This window comes from Hylobates moloch, unplaced genomic scaffold, assembly GCF_009828535.3.
Source record: "Hylobates moloch isolate HMO894 unplaced genomic scaffold, HMol_V3 SCAFFOLD_12, whole genome shotgun sequence".
NCBI classification, from domain to species: Eukaryota; Metazoa; Chordata; class Mammalia; order Primates; family Hylobatidae; genus Hylobates; species Hylobates moloch.
This window is the reverse complement of record NW_026652287.1, coordinates 32,103,930-32,120,068: the sequence shown is the minus strand read 5'-3', so window position 1 is coordinate 32,120,068 and position 16,139 is coordinate 32,103,930. Positions and strand designations below refer to the sequence as shown.

Genomic DNA, 16,139 nt, shown 5'->3' with positions numbered 1-16,139 from the left:
GGATAAAGAATGTGCCTGCACTACATATGATTGATGTGGTGATTACATGAATTAATAATCACTCTTAGAACAATGCCTGAGACATAGTAAACCATCAATACATGCTAACCATTGTTGCTGTGAATTTGGTTACTCTCCTTTTGGTTGCTGGTAGAAATTCCCTCAAGTTGTTATCTGTGATTTCTTGTCTCTTCCTCAGAAGTTGCAGCCTCACTGAAGGCTTTAGCATTCATCCCTAGGCAAAGAACTCCAGCTGGACACATTTCCAAGTTCTATACCTTTATTTCTGGCAGTACTAGGTGAACATTTTTGTTTGGATGTCCCAGGGGGGCCACAAAGCTGAACTTAACATCTTGCCTACCGAAATATTCCATCCATGTTCTTATTTCTCTTACTGTCTTTAGATCCAAAGTCAATTTTTATTCTTTCCCTCTCATTTACCACTAAACATCAAAAGAGTTATCAAATATTAAAGAATCTACTTTCAAACTATCTTTTAATCTATTTGTGTCCCCACTTCCACTGCTCTGATCCAGGCTTCTATGACCGTTACCCTGATTTGTTGCCCCAGTTGAAGTAGAACAGTATTCTTAAACCTTTGCTCTGATTATGCAACCCCCACCCCCGGACCCACCTCTCCCTTCCACCTTGCTCCCACATCTTAAGTGATTCCCCGCTGTCTTAGCATGGAGACTACATCTGTTGTAGCATATAAGTGAGTTTTCTTCAGGAATTCCCTAAAAATTTAAAAACTTCATACAAAAGTGTGTTGTGACGATCGTTGCTTTCAGTCTTAACAGCCAGTTACTGCTCATGCATCTTAAACATGCTTGAAACAGGACATCTTTTCCTTTCATGAATGAGCCTTGTTCTTTCATACCTGAACCTTCACCATGGGGGGCGTGCTCTTCTCCTCCATCTCTGCCTATGAGAAATCTACCCAGCAATGAGGCTTAGTGACAATACCCACTACTCTCTTTGTGAAGCCTTGCCTGGTAGCCTTTCCCCGAACCCTGTAAGTCAGAGGTCAGCAAACTATAGCCCACAGGCCAAATCCAGCCCATTGCTTAGTTTTATAAGTTTTATTAGAACTCAATCACACTCATTCATTTATGTATTGTCTATGGCTGCTTTTGGGTCTACAATAGCAGAGTTGAGTAGCTGCAACAGAGACCTTATGGCCCACAAAGCCCAAAATAAATTATGCTCTGGCTCTTTACAGAAAAAAATGTGCTGACCCCTTTCTCCCCTCAGAGATTACATAGTCTACCTTGTGCATCTTTGACATCTCCTTCTGTTAGAGTCACTTCTGCACAACTTTTTCCGGCAAGAACGATCTCCTCTTGTACACGTAGATTCTGCCTTTATCATCCTTGTTTCTATCCTTGGGCCTACCAGGGGTAGGGCTCAGTAGTTGCTGGGGACAATAGATTACCTGTAAAAAACTTTTTTAAACTACATTTTGCTCACTTTGCTAAGTGATCAAAATCTTATGTAAAGCAGTGTTCCCTTTAGGGGGTTAGTGCTTATCATTTGATGTTTCTGGTAGTAAACCATTTCATGATTCACTTCGAGAAGCACTTTTTTGACTGCCAAGATAAGCTGCAAAATTGAGTCAAAGGATCTTAAGAAATAATATTCCTAAGCCATTTAAGCAGCTCACTTGGTGATCTCATTTAATAAGTGGTCCACTGAAATTTAGGATTGCAGAGTATACTTTTTCATGATGCATGGGTTTCACCATGTGAAGTATATATCTAGTTCCTACTCAGCTATTTTTGTTGACTACCTAGGGCATGATAATATTTGACCATGCTACTCTGTTATGAAAAATGCCAGATAGTTAAATTTGTTTTAGGAAAACTAGAGATGCCTCTCTTGGTCCTAAAGGAGAAACCAAATGACCTTGGGTTTCTTTTTTTTTTTTTCTTTCTAAAACCCAGGAAGTATTGATGTCATGTCCTCCTGCGAAGTGCATTAGCTGTCCTTGTCTTTGCTGCTTTAGTACTGGGGAATGCCTCTGTCAGACAGTGAGCTCGTGAGTGCAAGGAAGAGCTCATGAGTGCAAGGACTCTGTCTTTTAATTTCTGAATCCTCAGTGTTTGGCACAGAGAAAGCTCTTGACAAATATTTATTAAATGAATAAATCAATAAATAATTGAAGATCTCAGAAAGAACCTTTTCCCCAAGGTATTACTTTTAAACTATAAACTTACAATTGCCTACTTCTATCTAGTTCACATCCTTAACTATCACTTGTGAGAATTTCCTGTTGTGATGATATAGAGTTTATGTCTAGCTGTGGGAGGTCAAGGGTGGGCTACATTGTGCCTAAGTCCACAGAACACAAGGAAAACTCTTAAACTTTTGTGAGGTGACAGGAAATAAATATCTGCTCCCTAAGTATTTCCCTGAGTGAGAATGTAAAGGTTTAAGATAAAGTAAGTATCACAGGGTGAGACAAAGCGAGAAATTCAGGATTTAGATTGGCATTCAGAGCCGGGAGGGAAAAAAAAAGATGACCCAAATTGACACAAAATGAGAAAATCTTGGGAAATAAAGGTAAACAGTAGCAAATGTGATGTATTTGAGAACCTTACAAGGAAGTTTTCAGTATGTTCCAGTTGATTTATAGGATGTAGAAACATTAAGTGTTAAAATGGAAAGGGGTGGATTTTCAAGACTCTCACAGTGAGGGTTCAGTTAGGAATCAGAATTCCAACAAACAAACAGATTTTAATAAAGAAACTTCTTATGTTACAAAAGAGTGACTGGGTTATGGAAATTGACAAGAAATGGTGAAGCACCCAGGGTCTAGCAAGGGTGAGGAGCCTTTATAAAACATGCCTCCAGAGGCAAGGGCAATATTGGAACTGCACAAGAGCAGGAGCCATGGGAAAGGGGCTACCCAATAGGAGTAGACCTTGCAGAGGGCTTTCCAAATGGCTAGGACCCTCACAAGTATTGACACAGGAAGGGAGCAGGGAAGAAGTAACTCAGCCTCTCTTTCCTCCCAACCTTTAGCTCCTTCTTGTGCCTCCATTGGCTGAGGCCAACTGGAGGCCTGTGAGGGAGCCCAGGTGATGAAGGAGTCACCTTCCCAGGACACAGAACAGGTGGAGAATGGATTTGAAGTAGGTGGAGGCCCACAAAACGTCACCAGCACAGGGACCATCTCCAGCCGTTCAGTTTACAAATGAGAAAAACGAGGCCCAGGCTGGGGGAAATGAACACCTTGGAAATTCATCCCTTTCAGCCTTAACACTTAATGTCCTATATCCTCATAAATCAGTGTTCAAATGAGAAAGACAATCAATAAGGACTGACTGAATAAATAAATGGAAGAATAAATGAATTTGAAGAATAAATGAATTTTTCATATCATAAATCCATTTTTCACCAACATGTTTGCTAGATGGCATTCTAACCTATCAGTGGACCATAATATATTTAACTATTGCCCTATTAACAGTTATTTTTCTAGTTTCTAATATTACTATAATCATAATTATTATAGTTATGTCAGTATTAATTATAATTATGATACTAAGTACTATTTATTGAGTATGTCAGGCACCATGCTGTGTGAACACATATACTTTTTTAAGCCCTTATTATGAATATTTGAAGTATGAATTTAAACTCCCATTTTGTAAAAGAGGAATTTGAAGCTCACATAGTAACTCAATCATAATTCATCAGAAGTTCCACAGCTACTACAAGATAGACCCAGAATATGCACCAATATCCATTCAACACAAAAGTCCATCTCTCTATTGCTTCCCTATGTTATAAAAAATTTTGAATGGAACATCTTCTTACATAACTCTTAGTGTGTCTTATCATTTTCTTGAGATAACTTCCTAGAAGTAGAATTATTGGGTCCAAAGAGAGGATCCTATTTTTAAGTAGTAAGAAATAACATTTAGTTGCAATTTGAAATATATTAAATATCTATGAGAGAAACCTTCTTATATGGGTATGAAATATTTAGCTTTGTCAAATGATCTGATTGCGAATGGTGAGATAGCCATGTCTGAGAGCCCACATTTTCTTATGTTTTTACCAGCAGTGAATAGCATCTTTTTTAATAGCCTGTATTTTTTAGAGCAGTTTTAGGTTCACAGCAAAACTGACTGCAAAATACAGACATTTCTTATGTATCTCCTGCCCCTACATGTGCATAGCCTCCTAGTGTTCACTCTTGGTGTTGTACATGCTGTGGGTTTTGACAAATTTATCACAATGTGTATGCACCATTATAGCATTAAACAGAGTAGTTTTATTGCCCTAAAAATCCCTTGTGCTCTGCCTATTTCTCCCTCCTTTCTTCTTTCCTCGTGGCAACCACTGATCTTTTTACTGTCTCCATAGTTTTGCCTTTTCTAGAATGCCATGTAGTTGGAATTATGTAATATGTAGCCTTTTCAGACTGGCTTCTTTCACTTAGTAATGGTTCTTGAACATTTAAGGTAAGTAAATGGACACTTAAGTTTCCCACATGTCTTTTCATGGCTTGACAGTTCGTTTTGTTTTAATGCTTAATAATATTCCATTGTCTGAATGTATCACAGTTTATTTGTCAATTTACCTACCGAAGGACATCTTGGTTGTTTCCAAGTTTTGGCAATTATGAGTAAAACTGCTGTAAACATTCATTTGCAGGTTTCTGTGGGAACATACGTTTTCATCTCACTTGGGTAAATACGAAGGAGCATGATTGCTGGATTGTATGGCGAGAGTATGTTGAGTTTTGTAAGAAACTGCCAAACTGTCTTCCAAAGTGGCCATACCATTTTGTGTTTCCACCAGCAGTGAATGAAGGTTCCTGTCTCACTATATTCTTGCCAGCGTTTGATGTTGTTGGTGTTTTTGGTTTTCACTATTCTAATAGGTATGGAGTGGTATCTCATTGTTGTTTTAATTTGCAATTAATTACCCAATGACATCTACATTATTTTTTAAGATTTATTTTTATTTTACTATTTTATTTATGTACTTATTTTCAATTAACAAAAATTATATATGTTTATCATGTGTAACAAGTTTTGAAATGTGTATACATTGTGGAATAGCTAAATCAAGCCAATGAATACATATGTTATATCGCATACTTGTCAATTTTTATGGTGAGAATGCTTAAAATTACTGTTAGTGATTTTTAAGAATACAATACATTGTCATTAAGTATACCCACTATTTTGTATAATAGATCCCCAGAACTTATTTCTCCTGTCTAAATGAAATTTTGTATCCTTTGACCAACATCTCCACAACTGAGCTCCACCCCCCAGCTTTTGGTAATCGCCATTCTACTCTCTGCTACTTATGAGTTCAAAATTCCACAAATAACTGAGATCATGGGGAGTTTGTCTTCCTGTGCCTGGCTTATTTTACTTAACATAATGTCCTCCAGGTTCATCCATATTATTGCAAATGACAGGATTTTCCTTGTTTTTCTTTTTAAGGTTGAATAGAGTGTCTTTGAATATATCCACCACACATTTTCATTTTTTCCATTGATAGATACTTAGATTCCATATTATGGCTGTATTTTGGCTATTGTGTCTAAAGTTGCAGTGACCATAGGAGTACTGATATCTCTTGGACATACTACTTTCATCTCCTTTGGCTATATACTACAACATTTAAAGAGTTTTAAATCACTCTTCATGAATTAAAAAAAAATCTCAGGTTATTTTCACTGTAGATGGGCTTGTAGGGTTGAGGAAAGGAGAGTGGGAAGGCTAACCTATTCAAGGTTGTCTTCATTGACCACTTCCCCTTACTCACCCCCTCTTCCAAGGTCTTAGCTTATCTCCCAGGGAATGAACACTCCAGACAAAATCAATGTAACAGAAGTCTGGCATTTGAGAATATTTGAGTTTAGTTACCTGTAGTCTTCCTTAGGTATCCCTAGAAAGATTAGTTCCTGGATAACCACCTCCCTCCCTTCCCCAGATACCAAAATGTTCAAGTCCCTTATATGAGATGACAAAGTATTTACATATTACCTACGTGCATCCTTCCATATACTTTAAATAATCTCTAGATTACTTATAATACCCAGTACAATGTAAATGCTATGTAAATAGTTGTTATACTATATTTTAAAATTTATTTTCCTTTATTATTGTTTTAATTGTAGTTTTTTTTTCTGAATATTTTCTATCCGAGGTTAGTTTAGTCCACAGACACGGGACCTGCAGATAAGGAGGGCCGTCTGTACTTTGTTTGATACCTGTCCTGCCGGCTCCCTGCCACCCCCGGCACACTCCGTTTCTTTCTAGAACTATTGACATTAGTGTCTACTGTCAGCTAGGCGTTGTGATAGGCATGAAATAAGACACAGTCCTGGCCCCGCATTCAGGGGACATACATGCAGACAATTACAGTGCAGGTGGGTAGGTCTTGGTGTAGTTATGTACCAGGTGCTAACAAGAGTGCAGGGGAGGGACATGTGAGCTGAGGGTTCTGGGATGCTTGGTAGAGTTAGGGATTGGGAATAATGGGATTTCTTCAGAAGGGTGATGAATGAGCTGATCTTAGGAGAATATATTAGATTAGGGCTATGAAAGAGAGCATTTCAGGCAAGAAGGAGGATTTTTTTTTCCTGAACTCACTACTTAGGACCAAACTGTAAGCACCAGCACTGTATCATTTTCACCTTATGGAGACCATTATTGGAGCTGTGTTCATCAAATTTTTTCTATGAACCAAGAAACCCAAATCTCAGTGGTTCACACCCAGAAACATTCATCTTTTTGTTCAGGGTTTTTTCAGGCAACTGTTGTTTGCCTGATATTGGCTGGTTTGAGTAAGGCTTGGTCCAGGTTGCAGATCAGGTTTGAGTTTATTCTTAATGTCTCCTTCTGGGACCCATGGCTAGTCAGGACATGTGCTTTTTATGATAATAGCAGAAGCAAAAGAGACCAAGCCTAAACCACACAAGCACATTTCTGCTTTCATCTGTTTGCTAACATCCCTTTGGCTAAAGCAAGTCATGATGGCCAAGTCCAAAACCAGTGGAGCAGGGAATATACCTTCTCTCTCTATTGGGAAGTACTAACAAGTCACGTGGCAGAGAGAAGTTATGAATTACGAATCGGGAGCAATAATCTACTCTGCCACTGTGGTTTCCTGAAATGAAGTCCTGATAGAATTCGGTCGCGGGGGGATTAAAAGGGAGATTCTCACTCAGCCTCAGCAACAGGAAAGAAAGAAGTTACAAAAAGCCTGTAAAGAATCTAAAGGAGGATTTGAAGGAGAGAAAGCACCAATAATCTAACTGCAGCACTTTATTTGAATTTAAGTAACGCTGATCAAACATTCTTACAGGCTCTTACCCTTTCTGATCTATAAATTCTTCATATAGATATTGAGCCAAAGGTTAGATCTAGAAAATTTTATATCTAGTCCTTAGCATGTTGATTTCTTTTCAGTGCGCTTAAACGCTCAGTTAACGTGGCTTTAGACATAATTGTAACAGAATTACAAATGACAGTACCTCCTTGGCAGAAAGTTCTTCCTGGCTTTGATGTGTTGGTACTGCCAGATTTTTGTGACATGCTGATGCTAATCTGTCAAATAGCCTGACACTAAGTGAGAAGAGAAATAAAAGGAGGCATGACAGGGCCAAGGACCTGGTGTGGTGGAGGATGGTTGGGCAGTAGCAAATCCTCTCAGCCCTACTGAGACTAAGCAACACCCTATCTTCAGGTCTCTGGGTTCGGCAGGGGGTGGGGGGGCGTGGTCCTACATGGGTTAGAGCTCATACCACTCTCAGAAATGCACCTACTTTCAGTTACCCACCAATTCTGATGCTCAAAGCCCCTCCGAACCTGTTTTCTGTGGGTCCACCTGAGCTCACTTAACTAAGATAGCACAAATTCTGTCCCCTCTCATGGGAACATACCTAAGCTAATGACACATGAGGTGCTTCCTTTTCTGCATGTACACCTATGTGTTTGAGCTTTTTCCTCCCTCGGATGCGGGAGGGTATCAGTCTATTTTATAAACATTTTGTCAAGTGTCCTTTGAGCCAAATAAGAGAGGATATTAGAAAAGCTCCAGAAGGTTTGGAAAAGTAAATTCAAACCTGAGAGTAACCAAGAGAGTTCCCACCTTCCTTCTGGTCAATGTTCCAGGAAGGTGAAGCATTGGATTTACCTTCCACTTTGCAGTTAAAGAAGACACTAGAAATAAATATTCCCTTCTACAAGGTTTTTTTTTTTTTTTAATTAAGAATAGATGAGTCTTATGTTTTGTGTGTGGTGGTGACATTCAAAACATAGTTTTTCAGTGTTTTGAAAAGTAATTTACCTAAGAAATGACAAGAAGAGTAATGCAACACATAGACAGCATTGCTGTGAGTTGTAAAACATTGACAGAACGACAAATGTTCCTGTGGCATAGAGTCCTTCTGAATCACAGAAATGACATCTGGATGAAAGCAAATCATTTTTACATAGGCACACTGCTAACTATGCAGTGAAGCCAGAAATAGTACACCTTGGAAGTGGGCCAGAGAGAAAGAACACCTAAGAATTTTATGTTATTCAGAAAAATTTTCACTTTTTCGATAGGAGTTTTAAGGAGTAAAGAAAATATTTGAGAGTCTCAAAGAAAATCTGAGCTTTGATTTTTTTTTTTTTTTTTTTGAGACAGAGTTTTGCTCTTTGTTGCCCAGGCTGGAGTGCAGTGGTGCTATCTCGGCTCCCTGAAACCTCCGCCTCTTGGGTTCAAGCGATTCTCCTGTCTCAGCCTCCCGAGTAGTTGGGATGACAGGCACTCGCCACCACGCCCAGCTAATTTTTGTATTTTTAGTAGAGATGGGGTTTCACCATGTTGGCCAGGCTGGTCTCAAACTCCTGACCTCAGGTGATCCACCTGCCTCAGCCTCCCGAAGTGCTGGGATTATAGGCATCAGCCACTGTGCCTGGCCTTTGATTTTTATTTATTAAAATATTAGTCATTTATTGTGTTCGCATGTACTCATCAAGTGTCTCGAGACAAAACTCAGACCAAGTAGGAAACATAGGCTTGATGTTTAGGAGACAGAGTAAAGTGGGAGGCATGACATGGGGAGCTGATCACACAGAGATTACAGATGGAGATATGGAGTGCATAAGATCCCCAAACATGGACAGGATGGAGAGAAGAAAAGGCCAAAATCAAAACTTTGGAAAATGCCCACTGTGGTGGGCTGATAATGGCTCCCAAATATCTGTCCACATTCTAATTCCCAGAACCTGCACGTCTTTGCATATGTGATTTGGTTAGCGATCTTGAGATAGGGAGATTATCCTCAATTATCCAGGTGATCCATAAATGTCACAACCAGCGTCCTTATAAGAGAGAGGCAGAGGGAGATTAGACACAAACACTGAGAAGGTGATATAATCACAGAGATTGGAGTGATGTTGTCACAAGGCGAGGAACACCAAGGAATGCTGGCACCCATGAGAAGCTGAAGAAGGCAAGGAATGGATTCTCCCCAGAGCTTCTGTCTACCTTTCTGGAGTCTTGATGGGCCTACAGGTGTTCAGCTTGCATTTCTGTGGAAACAGGGGACATACAGCAGTGACACAGAGCCCTGCCAACACCGTGGTGTGAGACACCTGGCCTTCAGAACTGTGAGATGATAAAATCCTGTTTGAACCCATCCTGGTTGTGGTAATTTGTTAAATCGGGCTTTGGGAACTAATATATCCACCTTTGGGAGTAGGAACAGAAAGAGTTTAAAAAAGTAAGGGGAGGTAGCAAGAAGCTTAAGTGTCATGAAAACGAAAGCCAAAGCAAGAGTTTAAAAACAGATGAGCAGAGGCAATGGTATAAACACTAGAGCCTAGAGCCTAATGGGTAAAAATGAAGATTGAGGAGAATCATTGATATGATAGAAGCTAATGATGGCAGCTAACTTGTACTGAGTACCCGTTATGCTGGACATTGCCATAAGCACTCTGCAGATATAAACTCAATTCTTACAAAACCCTATGAGGTATGAATTATTGTTACCCCATTTTACAGGTGAAAAAACTCCGGCAAAAATTTAAATAAATGCATAAAGTAACATAGGTAGTAAATGGTGTGGCCAAGATTTGAACCCAGAATTCTGGCTACAGCATCCACATTTTAGCCACTACTTTGTACTAACCTCACCTTATCCCCCAAGGTGTGTGTTTCCCAAGGTTCTGACTTTGGGTCTTTTATCAAGTAGGGTAGATGATGTGTCTCAAGAGGAAAAGGTATTTTTGTAATGATTATTTGAGGTTGAAAGGAGGAAGATTAGGAACTTTACATCACCTGGACCCCATCTTCTCAGCTGAGTTGGAGAGGAAGCTATCCGATGAGGCTGAGGGAGGCAGCTAAGTTTCTGAACTCAGGGAGCCTAGGAAAGACAGTGAGGATACAATAAAACAGAAAGCACTAAATGAAAAATTTGCTGCACAGTTAAGCATGCTCAGTGTTATTTCCTTGGCTGGCTTTTGGCACGGTGCCGTCTATGCCCAAGATATCTGCACCATGTAGTGTGCAAAGTGCAGAGGGAAAAGGGACTGAAGGGGGATCATTGCCCCACACCTGCCCTATGGAAAGTACTTTGTTCAGAGATGAAGAAGGAATCAGAAAACTGCACAGTATGACCTTTGTCATTAGAGACTCTTGAACGTTTGAGAAATGCACCATCCATGTAGTGGCAGATGAATGAGAGTTCAAGGGCATTACATGATAAGGGCTAATTGCAAGATTAGAGACTGGAGTGGGTCAGAGGAACTGAAATGTGTCAAGGGGGAGGTACAGCTCTAGATAGTTCTTACTAAGGTCTTTCACAGCTGATCAAGAATCAGGAGGACATTTCAGCCTGGATGATGCCGTGGGCCAAGCGTGGGAAACGGGAGAAACAGATGGTTCTTTAAGAGCTTTGTAGGGACATGGATGAAACTGGAAAACATCATTCTCAGTAAACTATCGCAAGGACAAAAAACCAAACACCGCATGTTCTCACTCATAGGTGGGAATTGAACAATGAGAACTCATGGACACAGGAAGGGGAACATCACATTCCGGGTACTGTTGTGGGGTGGGGGGTGGGGGGGGCGGGGACAGCATTAGGAGATATACCTAATGCTAAATGACGAGCTAATGGGTGCAGGAAATCAACATGGCACATGGATACATATGTAACAAACCTGCACATTGTGCACATGTACCCTAAAACCTAAAGTATAATAAAAAAAAAAAAAAAAAAAGAGCTTAGGCCAAAGGACTCTCAACATTCTGTGCTTCCAATCTATCCCCCACCCAGGATAGATTTCTGTTAAGTTACTATTCAGAACCACTGCAGGCTTAAAACAATGAGTGTTTATATTGGTATTGAATCCATTAGACTGCATGGTATAGTGGAAAAAGGCAAGGTTAAAATATCAGTTAATAACTTTGTTGTATGACCTTGGTCAAGTAACTTCTCAAGCCTCAGAGTTCCCATTTGTAAAACATAGATACCAATTCTCAGGCTCTTATGGTTGTGATGATACATTAATGGGATAATGATCAATATCTAGTGTGGTGCCTGACATTTAATAGATAGTGTCAACAATTTTTTTCAGACTAAGAACAAATTGGATGATGTAATTTATTGGCTGACAATTCATTTCTAAAGATGTGACTTCAGAATGTTCTATAAATGTTAACATTTTCAAATGCCCAGAGTATATTTTCTATCTCGCATACTAGCTATTTATTTACAAATCTCTTTCTCCCATTGACTTAGGCCTTGTGTGAGGAGAGTTCTTTTAGGCTAGGCCCTTTATCTGTACTTTGAGGACCCTTAATTCCTAGAGGAAGAACATGGATTTTTCTCAGGCATTAAAGATTCCTTCCAAATTTCCATGTAACATATCCACTTTCCTCATACCTATCTTCTCCTGGTAATATTCTTGAATTATTTTTTATTTTTAACATTTTTTGCTATTATCTACATTATTATATTTTAAAAACACAATTTCAAGTACCTATGCCATTTATTTCCATGATACAATTTCTATTCTCATTTACGTCATTTTGTGCTTCCTTCAGAAAAGTTATATAAAAGCTAAAAGTGCTGTGCTGAGTCAGAATCCTGTTCTCCTCAGCCCAATAAGCCTCTGCAAAAAGGAAAAGAAGTAATTTTTTTCAGGAGAGCAGTCTATTTCATATTTGCAGACTGCGAGTGCATGTATCATCTGATGTTGACTTAAAATGTCTCTCCCCTTCCCTTCATCTGTCACCCACAAAGCTGTTTGCATTCTTCTGGAGTCTTGATGGGTCTACAGATGGTTCAGTTTGTACCTCTGTGGAAACAGGGAACGTGCACCAGTGGCACAGAGCATGGTGGAGTGGAAGAAAACCACTCCACCATGATGTGGATGATGCATATGTGGTTGATGCTGTGGTGTCTGTCCTACTTATAGAAAGAGACCTCTGGGAGTAGAAGGCTCATACTTGCCTAGGCACCTGAGCGTCAGAGTGCCCGGGGGCAGCCTGCCAGCCTATCTCCCAAGGGGTCACCCAGCATGACAGTCCTAACCTGGGTGAATCTCCTGAGACCAAGGCTTAGGCTAACAGCATTGTGGGCTTAGAAACAACATCTTGGGGGCAGACTCATACCAAGCGATTCATGTGGAGGTAGATGTGTGAAAGCCCAGGATGTCCATCTGTTAGCTCACACTAAGAACCCTAGCTGCCAGGTAGACAAGAACACTAATGTGAAAACTCTCTTCCTGTACTGGAAGCCCAATCCTAATCCGTAGGTTATCTGGTGAGCACTGTTGGAATGAGGGCAGTTAAATGGATAAAGGAGAGTAAAATCATACATGTCAGGACTGTCTGGCGGTGCAATTGGAATTATTGAACTTAGTCTGTTTCTTAGATGAGTGCTGCCTGTATTTGTTACACTGTTTGTTTTAATGATTTCCTGGCTTAACAAGCCCTAAGCTGATTTGAGTCATCCTTCCTTAAGATTTGCTAGAGTTTACACATTGGCCCAGGTCATATCCTCTTTTTCCCCTGGGAAAATTTAAGGTGACCCTTCTTACCTTTGACATGACCTATGATTGGTGATTTTGCAGTTTACCTCTTAGCAGACTTGTTATTTTCCCTGTTTCTGGGTTTTTAGTAGACTTCTTATTGTAGCTCTAAAATAATTTTTTACATTCCTTTTTTTTATATTTCAACATCCATTTTAATGCATACAACAACATTATAAGGTAGATACTGTTTTATATCCCATTTACATATAAAGAAACCTGAGAATCAGAGGCTAATGAACTTGCCTAGAAATACCTAGCCAGTAAAGGAAGAGGTTATGATTCAAACCTAGGCACTCTGATTCCAATACTTAAGACATACCTGGGGCTACTTTTCTAAATGTTTCACATGTACTATCTAATGTAATCCTTACAGTTACACAATTTTTATTAAAAAGTACAGTTCTCACTCAGAAAGAAAGAAGGATTTGCATAAAAAAGAATTTCAAGCCCAGAAATACTAATATTACAGGTGTCAGGAATAGTAACATCCAGCCTACTTCCAGCCTTTCTCTCTCTCTCTCCTTCCCTCCTTTCTTTTCTCCCTACTTCCTTCTCTGTCTCTCCCTCTCCCACCCTCCCTCCTTCTTTCTCTATTTATTTATTTATTTATTTATATTATACCTTAAGTTCTAGGGTACATGTGCACAACATGCAGGTTTGTTACATATGTATACATGTGCCATGTTGGTGTGCTGCACCCATTATCTCATCATTTACATTAGGTATATCTCCTAATGCTATCCCTCCCCACTCCCCCCACCCCATGACAGGCCCCAGTGTGTGATGTTCCCCTTCCTGTGTCCAAGTGTTCTCATTGTTCAATTCCCACCTGTGAGTGAGAACATGCAGTGTTTAGTTTTTTCTGTCCATCAATGATAGACTGGATTAAGAAAATGTGGCACATATACACCATGGAATACTATGCAGCCGTAAAAAGGATGAGTTCATGTCCTTTGTGGGGACATGGATGAAGCTGGAAACCATCATTCTCAGCAAACCATCTCAGGGACAAAAAACCAAAAAATCCAAAATAATTTTTAATTCTCTTTTTTATTGGTATTTCTTAGCAAGAATTCTTCTGTAGTGAAGAATTTTCCCTCATCAACTAATAAAAAATGGCTAGTAAAGGAAAGGCAGGATAAATGCTTGCTTTATTCCCTTTATTAATTTTCTGAGTAACAAATTGGTATCTTAGGAATGTCCAATGGTGATCAATGAGTGTTTTTAAAAAATACACATTGAACTCAGTTTCTTCATACAGTTGATATGCATCAGTAGATGGAGTCCATATTAATGATGTAATCTATATAAGCTGATGTAATCAATACTAGTTTTGAGGAGATTGACATGATGTCTGAAATTTGCTTTAAATACTCCAGCATCTAAAAAGCAAACCAACAACAAAGGGAGTGGGGTCAATGGAAAAAGATTGGAAAAATCTTGATATTTGTTGGCACTGGTTGATGAGTACATGGAGTTCATTATACTATTCATTTTGCTTTTGGTATGTTTAAAATATTTCCAAATAAAATAGTTCTCAAGATGCATATAATTCTAAGGTTATCAAGAGTGTAAATGTGAATTTAGCCAACAACTTTGGCCTATCTGTTAATCTTGTGGAGAAAGTTATTGATTTTTGTTCAAATTCCAGATACCCCAACAGTAGTTCCTAAGCTCTACTGCTTTGGCAACAGCATGTCAAATATGTGCATATTTTCCCAGCATTTTGGAAAGAATTTTTATAAGAATTTTCAGATTTGACTGATTGGATCCTGATTCATAAAAGTCTTGTCTTGGTAACTAAGGATGTCTACTTTTGAGTGATGCATACCTTAAGAATTTGAAACATGGTTGCTTCTGTTCTCTGGACTTCATGTGAGAACGTAACAGCCTTTTAGCCATTCTGAAGTGACTTCTTCAGTCTAATGGTGCCGTTTCTCATTCCAGGTTTAAGTTTATCTATTCATGGGGCTGAAAAGTGTTTGCAAATCCATCAACGGCGAAGTGTGGCAAGCCGCCCAGCGTCACGTCGTCGCCTGCCTGTGGTCAGGCATTCCTCACTCCCACCAGGCAGAAGGTCAATAAAAATGGAGGCGAGCTCTTCTGGAATCACTAATGGAAAAACCAAAGTCTTCCACCCAGGTGATGCACGGGGAAGTTCAATGGGGACCCATTTCAGCAAAAACCTGACCACAGCCTGCGTTATATTTTTATTATGTAATTATGCCATACTTTCAGCTAAGCTTGCTTTTGTTAGGAGTCTTGTTTTATTTCCCCTTCTGTTCACCTCAGTCAATGGTAAATATCACCAAGACAAATAAGAGGGGAGAGAGCTTGATGGTTCAGAGAAGGTTGAGGCTATGTGCACAGTGGTAGAATCTAAATGAAAATCAGAGTGCATAAACTCTTGCTCAGTTCAGGAAAGCTCATTATATAATAAAACAAAATAGAGATTTGGTCATTTTCCTGATAATTTGTTCTAAGATTGGTCAGGAAAAAATTCAAGCCAAAAAACACCCACTTTGAAACCTAGGTTATCTGTGTTGGCTTGCCCACATCCTCCTGAGATCAGGAGAGAAGACTGGAGTCATTATATTATATTGCTTTAAGTCTTCTGGGAAGCATCTGTGATCTCTTTAAAATATTAAAATGATTCCACATTAAAAGAAGTAAAAACATTTTATGTGCTTATTTGAGAGAAAAGCCCATTTAAGTATTCATTCATTCATTGAACAAATATTTATTGAGTGCCAGCCACATGTTAGGCATTGTTTTGGGTTCAAGGAAATATCAGTGACCAAAGGCAATGTTCCTGCAAAGTGACTTTATAGAAACATCAAATTGTGAGAGAATTCATAAGTCATTTAGAACAACTGTCACCCGATCCTGATTCCTCTCTGTAATGTCCTAGTGGATGGCCCCACAGCTGCTACTGAAGCCAACCTCCATATCTACTCATGTCACACCATCTTCTCTCTCTTAGCATGTAACCTTGTTTCCTAACCCATCGAGAAACACCAGGGCCATTGGGCATGAATTACTGGAGGTCCCTTATCCTCTCTCCTCAAATGT

The 16,139-nt window shown here is 39.4% G+C and overlaps 1 protein-coding gene across 4 annotated transcripts in view; it reads left to right on the top strand.

Moving 5' to 3' along the window:
- Positions 1-16,139, top strand: part of ANO4 (anoctamin 4) — a 399,084-nt gene that overhangs the window by 145,740 nt on the left and 237,205 nt on the right. For all 4 annotated transcript variants that reach the window (XM_058425434.1, XM_058425435.1, XM_032168899.2 and 1 more), the window contains exon 2: positions 15,015-15,209. In XM_058425434.1, coding sequence (XP_058281417.1) covers positions 15,155-15,209 — 55 coding nt within the window. In that variant the 5' untranslated portion in view covers positions 15,015-15,154. The remainder of the gene's footprint in view (positions 1-15,014; positions 15,210-16,139) is intronic.